At 33.6% G+C, this 11,534-nt stretch overlaps 1 protein-coding gene across 2 annotated transcripts in view; it reads left to right on the top strand.

Annotated features, from left to right (window-relative positions):
- Positions 1-2,892: 2,892 nt before the first annotated feature.
- The window catches only part of tmem237a (transmembrane protein 237a), an 8,842-nt gene continuing 200 nt past the window's right edge, over positions 2,893-11,534 (top strand). Inside the window, exons 1-7 of one of the 2 annotated variants that reach the window (XM_056452731.1) lie at positions 2,893-3,038; positions 4,902-4,973; positions 7,742-7,876; positions 7,959-8,052; positions 8,846-9,003; positions 9,865-9,973; positions 11,425-11,534. The exon at positions 11,425-11,534 is cut by the window's right edge and continues 200 nt beyond it. In XM_056452731.1, the coding sequence (XP_056308706.1) occupies positions 4,907-4,973; positions 7,742-7,876; positions 7,959-8,052; positions 8,846-9,003; positions 9,865-9,973; positions 11,425-11,534 (673 nt within the window). In that variant the 5' untranslated portion in view covers positions 2,893-3,038; positions 4,902-4,906. Of the gene's footprint in view, positions 3,039-4,480; positions 4,712-4,901; positions 4,974-7,741; positions 7,877-7,958; positions 8,053-8,845; positions 9,004-9,864; positions 9,974-11,424 lie in introns of those variants that run through there. The other variant, XM_056452729.1, reaches the window with a different exon arrangement.

Genomic DNA, 11,534 nt, shown 5'->3' with positions numbered 1-11,534 from the left:
TTTAGGTCATATATAGAGAGTTAAGGGTTATTTCTAATTTGAAATGTTTACAATGGAATAAAAGCTATTTAAAGCTTTTGTTAAATAAAAAATAATAATTATTTATTTGTTACATTTAGGGTATGTTTTGTTTATATAACAATGATGTACAGCAAGATTTTTGTTAAGCGACAATGTTGTCAAAATGATCCTCATTCACCCTTTGCATTTTGACCATTCATTTACAAAACAATAGCATTTTAGGGCATTTTTTTATTTTATTTTAATTATAATGCTTCATGACCATGTAAACAAAAAAAAAGTGATAATAATTTAACCCAACATTCCGGTTTGTTTGAAATGTATCCAAAAATAAGCTGAAACAGCCCAGTGTTGTATATATGAGTAATATCACATTAGTAGCAGTGCGATTTGGCTTTATATTAGCACTGGTGGGAGGCGTGCGTTGGTGCGTTGTTTATACAACAGTTCTGTCTGGTTCTTGAATCTGATTGGCTGATAGCTGTGCGATATTCTGCCAGTAACAGCACTCGTAATGGACACTCTACAGTTTGACAAATATTGTTGCTGATGGGCAACATAATGTACATTTGAGGCTTTTTTAGTCAAGAATGTAGTTGTTTAGATTTCAACTAGAAGCAGTTTATTTATAAGGACAGTGCCTATTTTAAATAATCATAATTTCTGAGAGACAGCACATCGGCGGCTATTAGCCTGTTTTTGAGCAAAGACGGGTGACAATGTTCATCCACAAGATGGTGGCAGAGACCACATAATAAGCCCTAAGAGAAAAACTGTAATTTAAAACTACAGCTGATCAAGTCATTATTAAACTGGTAAATGACTCAAGTCGATCTTTCTCTTTTGTATGTTGTAGTGCTGTATTTATACCATAGTAATATTGTGATCTCTCAGTTGCAACAGAGAAATACTGGGAAATCTCTGTAGACTGATGGCATTTCATGCTTTTCAGCCTTATAATCTTAAAATGTGATAAAAATCAGCTGTTTTGTCATCAATTTAGACATTACGCTAGAGAATCATTCAAATACTAGCTCTAAAGTGACGTTGGTGAAGGAGCAACGGTTTCTGCTGTTCTGACGTCAGCTGCAGATGTGAAGCAATGGTGAAAGAAAGTAGTTCCTCATACAAAATGGTTTTTTTAGACTCTCCGTGTTTGATTTTCTTTTTTATATACACGATTATGCCGTCGAACTGTTGTATAAACGCAATATCACACGAGTAGCAGTGTGCTATGGCTGTATATTGTCACTGGTATGAGACTAAGGCAATCGACCTGTGAACTCTCTCACCAGTGCTGATATACAGCCACATTGCACTGCTACTCATGTGATATTGTTCATATATATATATATATATATATATATATATATATATATATATATATATATATATATATATATATATATATATATATATATATATATATATAAATACTTATACTTTTTTATTATTTAATACAATTTTATTTGTTTTTTGGAGTGGCTTCAACTATTTGGTGTAGCACGTTAGAAAAATTGTCCATTAAGGTTTGTATTAATTAAAGTATGAATAATTTTGTAAAGCATTTATTAATCATATTCAACATTTGCAAATGCATTATTTAAATCCAAAGTTGTGCATGTTAACATTAGTTAATGAACAAGGTGTTAACATATATTGAACTTTTTTAAAATTAATATATTTAGTCGATTTTTAACTTAAATTATGTTAACAGAGATAAATATATGACATAATAAATGTACTACTAATTGTTTGTTCATGTCAGCAAATACATAAACTAAAGGACCATTATTTATAAGTGTTACCCATTTGGTTTGCATGTATATTACAGTATTTTTAGTTGTTTTCAGGGATCATTTAGACAATGTTGCTGTCTGTCTGAAAAACTTTTTTAAAGAGGGAAAATTTAAGTACATTGTACATTTTTTTAGTACATTGTTTTGAAAAAAATTATTCAAAGATGATTCCTTGGATTTACTCAATTTTCTTACGTTGAGTGGTTGTGAACAATTTATTTGGGCTGAATTTAAACAAACAAATTAAGTTGAACATTATTAAATTTAATTTGTTTGTTTAAATTCAACACAAATAAATTGTTTGCAACAGTTTTGCATGCAACACTTTTTTCAGTGTAGATCTTTTTTAAAGAGCTGATTTTAGTTCATTGTTGTTGTCATCAAATGTATCCTTATATACCTTACATTTTATTTGCATTATTTTATTTGATCTCTATTTTTCTGTGATGTGATATCTATCTATCTATCTATCTATCTATCTATCTATCTATCTATCTATCTATCTATCTATCTATCTATCTATCTATCTATCTATCTATCTATCTATCTAATTATTTGTGTATCAGAAGCCTTTTTTATTGTTTAACTTTTTTAATGTTTAAAAATAATGAAGATTTTTTTAAGAATATACCAAAGAGATTAAAAAAAACATCTTGGAGATATTTTTAAATGTGCTCTTTCTGTTGTTCATTAAGCATTTCATATCATGATGTAGTGTTTCATATAAAACCATATACCAAATATAATGTTAGCATGTAATCCTTTTATATATGGAAAGATCAATGTATTTTCAAAATAAATCTATATACGTTTTCAAATGTAACCGAGCACCTCTCTCTCTCTCTCTCTCTCTCTCTCTCTCTCTCTCTCTCTCTCTCTCTCTCTCTCTCTCTCTCTCTCTCTCTCTCTCTGTGTTATTACTGTATACAGATAAAGGTGTATGATGTAAGAACACAAAAAAGCTGAAGTTAACGGTGATTTGATGATGATGATGATGATGATGATTTATTTGTTTGTTTATTTTTGTGTGTGGTTTTCTAAAGGGTGTCCTCACTCACCGATCTATGCCACACTAATTCCTCCTTGGCAGATGCACGTTTGAGGATTAAACCAAGGATTAGACCGCCTGACGGCACAGCCAAGCCAAGACTCTCGTCCTCTCGCACCAACACCGCCAGAGACTCCAGCAGCCAGAGAAGAATGACAGCAAAACAAACGGTAAATTATGCCACACCGGATTATAGCAGATCCAGCATCAGTGTTAAAAGATAATCAGCGTGAGTTACGATCGATAATGTGCTCAAGGTAAAGACGAAGTAGCCTATTGGAAGAAAAGATAAACGCTGCTATAGCTATACGGCGCCTTATCATGCTATATTTATGTAGCTTATATTTATCAGTTGTTAAAGCGTGGTGTTTATAGGTAGTTGGTTTATATTAAAACTGTATTTGAATAACTAACAACTGTAAAAATATATAGTTGACTACCACATGTAGCGGACTTTCACTGCAGTCTATTGATGTCATTTAACATAACTTACTGTATTTATCGTTATCTTGTGTATGCAATTGTTTACATACAGCGTGACCATGTGACCTAGGCTATATCAACTGGTAAACAGACGTTGCGATGGATTGTCATCAAATCACCTGTTGAACTTAGCATATAAAGTAACAATTTTTGTTGGTGACACAGTAAATTAACGTCATATTAAAACATTAGAAGGTTTAATTTAAAATAACTTTGGAGATATTGCATTTTATGCTTTTGTTTTATTATTATTATTTGTTGTTGTTGTTGCTTATTGTTAACATTCTATATTCTGCTATATATTTAAAGTGTCTTTCAATATAGGGTTATTTTAAACTCTTGATAGATTTGTTATTTTTATATTTAGTTTACCATATAAATAAAAAATTTGGAAACATGATTATCACTTATTTATTTTTTAAACGTCTCTTTTGCTCACCATTCACTGGGCTCACTTACAACGAGGTTTCATTAGTTAATGAAAATAAGTTCAATAGTTTATTGAACATTAACTAAAAATGAATGAACAATACTTTTGCAGCATTTATTAGTCATAGTTCAACATTTACTAATGCATTATTAAAAATCCAAAATCATACTTTTTAATATGAGTTAATGCACTTTGAGTTAACATGAACAAACATCAACTTTATTTCCATTAACGAACGTTAACAAAGATGAATAAATTCTGTAATAAATGTTTTGTTGATGTTAGTAAATACATTAACTAGCCTTACATTATTGTAAAGTACCAATACCAATTCACTTGATCAAAAATCCAATAAAAATGAAATATATTCGATTTAAAATAACTGCTTTCTATGAATATATATTTTCAAATTAAGCATTTTGTAGCTTCATTTAGCTTCATTACAGTGTTACTCTGTTACTATCAATTATTATTATCAATGGTTATCAATTATTATTGGTGATCATTTTTAAATCCAGCCTTAAACCAGAGACTCTGTGATCTAATCTAAAAATCTGTGTTTTAATCTAGTGTTTTTATTTTAATTTCATTTATTTTATTCAGTCACTTTTCATTTCTATATGTTATTTTTATTTATTTATTTATTTTACTGTGATTTAGCTTAAATGTCATTGACTTGCTAACCGGTTGAGCATTAATCTTAGCAGAGTGTAGTTCAGTGTTGTTTACCTAATTATCCTCGTAATCTTTTCTCAGTAAAGAGCTGCAGTATATCCAGCACAAGGTTAATTTAAAGCATGCGCACTGAATGCTCACACAACACCTACATACTTACACCCTTTAGCTGAAACATGTGAAATGATTCTCATATTTTTTGTTTTTCCCCCCATCATTTAGTTCCATTTTTCATGTGTGTGACATCAAGAGCAGGTCAGTTATCCTCTTTGAACGGGAAGTTAACAAATTAATTAAATTGGGTTAGCCTTAGTAAACCCTCAAAGCCTGTACTCGACAATAGTTTCTATTGTACTTGAGCACTGTAGATTTCTAATCTCATTACTATATTGGACTTGTGTCACTGTAGACAAAGCAGGCTCTCTGATTTCTGCCCTTCACTTAGACAAAATGCCAAGCGTCAAACCCAAGAAAAAGAAGATCAAGAAGGAGATCAATGAAGTTGAGGAGCCAGAAGGTAATAACAGTTATAATTCCTATTATTTGATCTTAACAGGGTGGGATTTAATACATTCTAGACTAAATATCAAGCATTATTGATACTGATATAATGAACAGTTCTGTGTACTTTTCCCTATAAAAAAATGAACTACTATAAAGTCAATTAAAAGCTACTTATAGTTCAGTTTAGTTATAGTTTAGATTATTTGGATTAGAGCAAAACAAAAAAAGAGGTTTAGTCATTTATAATGTGCTTTTAAGACCTTTTGGTTGAGGAAGAAGGCTGTAATGTTGTTGTTGTTGTTGTTGTTGTTGTTGTTGTTGTTGTTGTTGTTGTTGTTGTTATTGACGAAAAATAAAAAAATTTTCCTAGGTTTGGACAAGTGATGGCCAATACTTTTTTTGTAATTCAATACAATGGTGATCATTTTTGTTAATATGATGTAGATTAACATCAATACTGATTGTCAATTTCTTTTAAACATTTAAGAGTTCACACTTAGCTGTTAATTAATTATAAGCTTGTTTGGTGTTCTGCCCCGAGAGAGAACCCTGAGCTCAAAAGATATTCCCGTTTGCAGGCCGAGAGGAGAGATTGAGCTCAGGTAGATCTAGAGAACTCCCCCGCTTATTTGTGGCTAATGACAAATTCCTTGTGGCAAAGGAAAAATACTGTTGGCTAGGAACTTATGGTGCCGATTTGGTTTAGTCAATTTAGTTATGACGCATGTCTTTGGCCTGTGGGAAGAAACTGGGGAACCCGGGGAAACCCACCCGAGCATGGGGAGAACATATAAACTCAGCACAGAAACGTCAGCTGGCCTAGTAAGGATTAGAACCGGTGAAGTTCTTGCTGTGAGGCAACAGTGCTAACCACTGGCCCTCCGTGCCACCCAATCTAGGAAAAAGGAGGAGGAAGAGGGGATTCTTCAAGATGAAGATGACTGTGGTATGAAGACTAAGCTTATTTATAGTGACTAATTAGTGACTATAGTGACTTAATTTAGTGTAGATAATGTGGGTCCAGCCTTGGTCAATCATAAGCACGTGATCCTCTTGAAATTAGTTTATAAATAAACTTCACTTAATGACAAAAGCAAATATGAGCTCAAATTAAAATGTTTTTTTTTTTTTTAAATACAGTGTTTTACAAAGATATCGATCAAATAATTTCTTATTCATAGAATAACTTATAACCTAAGCATGACTATACTTAACCTAAAACCATAAATGGTGCACATTTGGAATTTCTTAAAGATGTCTTATTCATAACATGCTATTTTTCCCCAGTTTTCAAGACCAATTTAAACTTTATACTAATTTTCAACAGTATAGAACAGCAATTTTTGAGAGCCCTATAATGATATCTCTGGAAGACATTGGCATTTTATTAATTTGCTATCAATTGTTCATAAAGAAGTTCTTCATCTTTGTTTACATGGAAAAAAATAATGTTTTTTTTTTTTTTTTTTTACGTTTTGTAAATCCCAACTACGCGAAGGTTGCAGACTTTTAGTGAGATGTATTTCTAACTAAAATACAATATTGAGCAGGGGGCGTGGGTTCGTTTTTGCCCTTCTCACATCTTTCACTTGCAGCAAACTAAATGTATTAGTGTGGACATGGCCAATCACAGACAACTTGTTTTGTGCACACACATTGTTCACACTCATCCAATGAACTGCATTTACAGAGCAATCCATGTAATCCATTGGTGTAACAGCCACTTCTGCAGGCAGCAAGTGGAACAGTTCCAATAGCCAAGTGTTTTCACTGTGTAGTTAATTTTCTCTTAGGATATTATACACTAGCTGACAAAGGTCTTGTCGCCTATCCAAGTTTTAGGAACAACAAATAATAACTTGACTTCTAGTTGATCATTTGATATCAGAAGTGGCTCATATGAAAGGCATAGGCCTCTTAATTACACTTATTTGACCAAAATAAAATATGATCATGCCTTGATATTTAATTAATTAATTAATTAGGACAGTAAGGTCTGACTTTGCTTAGACAAAAGTCTTGTAACTTAACAGAAATAATTTACAGTATAGAATATAAAGTCATGGTGCAGTGGATAAAGAATTTATATTGTGTATGACTCCCATGAGCTTGGAGGACTGCATCCATACATCTCTGCAATGACTGAAATAACTTATTAATAAAGTCATCTGGAATGGCAAAGAAAGCATTTATGCAGGACTCCCAGAGTTCATCAAGATTCTTTGGATTCATCTTCAATGCCTCCTCCATCATCTTATCCCAGACATGCTCAATAATGTTCATGTATGTTGACTGGGCTGGCCAATCTGGGAGCACCTTGACCTTCTTTGCTTTCAGGAACTTTGATGTGGAGGCTGAAGTACTGTATGAGAAGGAGCGCTATCCTGCTGAAAATTTTACTCTCTCCTGTGATTTGTATTGTAATGTAATGGGCAGCACAATGTCTTGATTACCTCAGGCTGTTGATGTTTCCGTCCACTCTGCAGATCTCTCGCATGTCCCCATTCTGAATGTAACTCCAAACCTTGATTTTTCCTTCACCAAACTTGACTGATTTCTGTGAGAATCTTGGGTCCATGTGGGTTCCAATAGGTCTTCTTCAGTATTTGTGATGATTGGGATGCAGATCAACAGATGATTCATCAGAAATCTACCTTCTGCCACTTTTCCAAATGATCAACTAGATCAACTAGTCAAGTTATTATTTGTTGCTCTTACAACTGACAATACTTTTGTCACGTAGTGTACTTAGACACTGACATGTTTCCCGCTGAACAACAGCAGGTCCTGAGCCAGCTATAGAAATGGAGGGTCTGGAGAGCCGCAGACAGTCTGAAAGCAGAGAGCCGCTGACCCCTGAGCCTCACGACAATCCACCACTGAAGAAGAAGAAGAAAAAGAAGGCACATACTTTTGGTAAATATTTGATGTGGATTTTATTCACATTTCGTTTATGGAATATATTGCTATATTATTCTTAATTTGATTGTTTTAAAAGATAATGAGGGTGAACAGCAAGACCACGCCAATGGAGATGTTCAAGAGTCCCATACAGATGGTGAAGAAGTCACCAAAAAAAGCAAGAGGAAAAGGTTAGAAGCAAAAAAAGAAGTACGTTAGCTTAGAGAAATAGTTCACACACACACGCACAAACAAGTCTACACACCCTAAAATTGCATAAATATTTTCTTTTTCTGTTGAACACAGATTAAAAAAAAATGGAAACTTGCACCTATTGATTGCTATAGTAAGAAAAAGGCAGTAAATTCTGGTTACCAACATATTTCAAAATATATTTTTTGTTAAACAAAAAACTACATCTCTGCAATGGCTCAAATAACTTATTAATAAAGTTATCTGGAATGGCAAAGAAAGCGTTCTTGCAGGACTCCCAGAGTTCATCAAGATTCTTTAGATTCATCTTCAATGCCTCCTCCATCATTTTACCCCAGACATGCTCAATAATGATCATATCTTGTGACTGGACTGGCCAATCCTAGAGCACCTTGACCTTTAATGCATTCAGGAACTTCGTAAACACCCTAAAATGCTTAAAATATTTTCTTTTTCTGTTAAACAGAAGCACACACACACACACGCACACACACACGCACACACAAGATATGAAAAAACTTGGTAACTTGCACCCATTGACTGCCATAGTAAGAAAACAGATGATAAATTCTGGTTACCAACATATTTCAAAATATTATCTTTTTTGTTGAACAAAAAACTGATGTAGTTTTCTAAAAAACAACCTCAGGGTGAGTAAAATGTGAGTAAATTTTCATTATCGTTATCTTTTCACAGCTAAAAGCAGCAGTGTCATAGCAATTATAATTTTATGATTGTCCTTGTCTGAGTAACATCCTTTTCTTTCTGAAGGAAGAATAAGATGATGGAAAACCAGTCTCCCAATGAGCTCGGTGTGGAGGAAGATGACATCATCACAGATGTGCATGCACCGATATCTCAGCGCTCTCTCTTCTCAGCCCCTCTGGGTCACAGTCATCCTATAGGAAAAGTGTTTGTGGAAAAGAACCGTGAGTTTCGCATTCCACCTGTCATGTCGTGGTGTAATTCCTCTTCATGGGTTTGCCCCTTTATGCATCAAAATTACAAAAGCAATTTTAACTACATGAACTGTATATTTAAAGTAAGTAATTTATTATTTCAAATAACTTTAATTAATATAGAGTAGTCAAACTATGGGTGAAATAAGGTCGCGTTGTCATTCAGTTTTTTCTTGCTGAAATGGGTCAAAAAACATTATACATTTGAATTATTGTAAAAAAAAGATCTTTCAAATATGATCATTTTTTCATGAGTGATCATGTCATCAAAATTATTTTTATTTATATATAGCTGACCAGATTTTTGGATTATTATTGTTATGCTGAATAACAGCTTAATAGTTGTGTTCTCTAAATCATGGTAAAAATGTATAGAGAAATCATGAAAGTTGTAGATATTTTTTGCTCTGGAAATTTGTAATGGAATAGGACATGTGTTAAGTGTGTTACAGTGTAAAATATGTGGTCCAGCCAAGGACAATCAATATATTGACCCTTTATGTCATGCTAATACTCAGTTAATGTAGTTCAAGCATTGTTGCGTTTGGAGAGTATAATGTAGTTAAATTTAGTTTAAAAAATATTTTAAAATTTTAAAATTTAGATAATGTTTATCCAATAACTGAGAGCCAAAGAAATATTAAATAGAGATTATTGCTTTTCTCAAGTAATTTTGTCAGTTAGTAAAGTTAAGTGTTTTGCTTATCCCAATATGTTCCACAGGGTCATTAACAGCAAATATTGCGCAAATGTTCACTCCAGACATTTGATTCTTCTTTATTTGATAAAAAGAAGCAAATAAATTAAGTTCAGATATGCTCTCTGATGCAGGATGCTTCCAAGCGACTGATTTATCCCATGACCATCTGGAGGAGTACATGGAGGTCAGACCCATGTGGAACACACGAGATGTGGCCATGAGGGTCCACAGCGGCTTCAGGTCAGTTTGGCTAATCCTTGTGCGTTTCAGTTTCCAAACAGACTTTCCTTTCATTGTTTAACTTTTTAGTGTCGTCCATGCTCATCATGACCCATTCTCTTCATTTTGTGGAGCCTAAATGGTTAGTTCACCCAAAAATGAAAATTATGTTGTTAGTTGCTAAGCTTGATGTCGTTCCAAACCCCTGACATCTTCGAAACACAAATTAAGATATTTTAGATGAAATCCTAAAGATCTCTGACGCTCCAGTGATGGTACCAAGACCAGAAAAGGTACCAAATACTTTGAACATTCCATATGACTTACAGTTTAACTGTAACAGTTTTGTGCACCAAAAATTGTAAAAATATCTAGACCATTGCTGTCTATGGAGTGACAGATAGCTCTTGGAATTTCTTCCAAAATATCTTCAAATCTCAAGTTCTAAAGACAAACAAAGGTCTTAAGGGATTGGAACAACATGAATGAGTGAGCAATTAATAACAGAACATTAATTTTGTGTGAACAAAATTACCTTGGCTCTAAGGGTCAAACAACAAAAAATAAGGTCAAAAATCTTGGTGTGACTCTGGAGTCAGATCTGAGTTTTAATAGTCATATCAAAGCAGTTAGTAAATCAGCATACTATCATCTCAAAAACATTGCAAGAATTAGATGCTTTGTTTCCAGTGAAGACTTAGAGAAACTTGTTCATGCTTTTATCAGCAGCAGAGTGGATTACTGTAATGGCGTCCTCACTGGCCTTCCCAAAAAGACAGTCAGACAGTTGCAGCTCATCCAGAACGCTGCGGCCAGAATTCTGACCAGAACCAGGAAATCAGAGCACATCACACCTGTCCTCAGGTCTTTACACTGGCTCCCAGTTACATTCAGAATAGATTTTAAAGTATTATTACTGGTCTATAAATCACTAAATGGCCTAGGACCTCAAAACATTACAGATATGCTCACTGAATACAAACCTAACAGATCACTCAGATCTTTGGGATCAAATAGATTAGAAATCCCAAGAGTTCAGTCAAAGCAGGGTGAATCGGCTTTCAGCTACTACGCCCCTCGTTGCTGGAATCAGCTTCCAGAAATGATCAGATGTGCTCCAACATTAGGCACATTCAAATCAAGACTGAAAGATCGAACTACTATGTTTTTCTCTTCTTTTTAATTCTTTTATAACACATTTTATCAGCTTTTATTTTATTTTATTTCTATTTTTACCATTTCTATTAATTGTTTTTATTTCTCTTATACTTGTTTCTTTTATTCCTGTTTATGTAAAGCACTTTGAATTGCCACTGTGTATGAAATGTGCTATATAAATAAACTTGCCTTGCCTTGCCTTGCCTTGAACTAACCCTTTCACGGCATATAATGTTGCACAATATAATGTTGATACTCGATTCCAAATTTCCAAATCTGAGCTCAACTGCTAAAGCTGTTGTTTTTCTCTGTAGGATCATTGGACTTTTCTCTCATGGATTTCTGGCTGGATATGCGGTGTGGAATATTATCGTGGTGTATGTGTTGGCTGGAGAGCAGATGACCACACTACCCAACCTTCTCC

This window comes from Danio aesculapii, unplaced genomic scaffold (assembly GCF_903798145.1).
Source record: "Danio aesculapii unplaced genomic scaffold, fDanAes4.1, whole genome shotgun sequence".
NCBI lineage: Eukaryota > Metazoa > Chordata > Actinopteri > Cypriniformes > Danionidae > Danio > Danio aesculapii.
The sequence above is the reverse complement of the archived record's forward strand: the minus strand, read 5'-3'. Positions and strand labels throughout refer to the sequence as shown.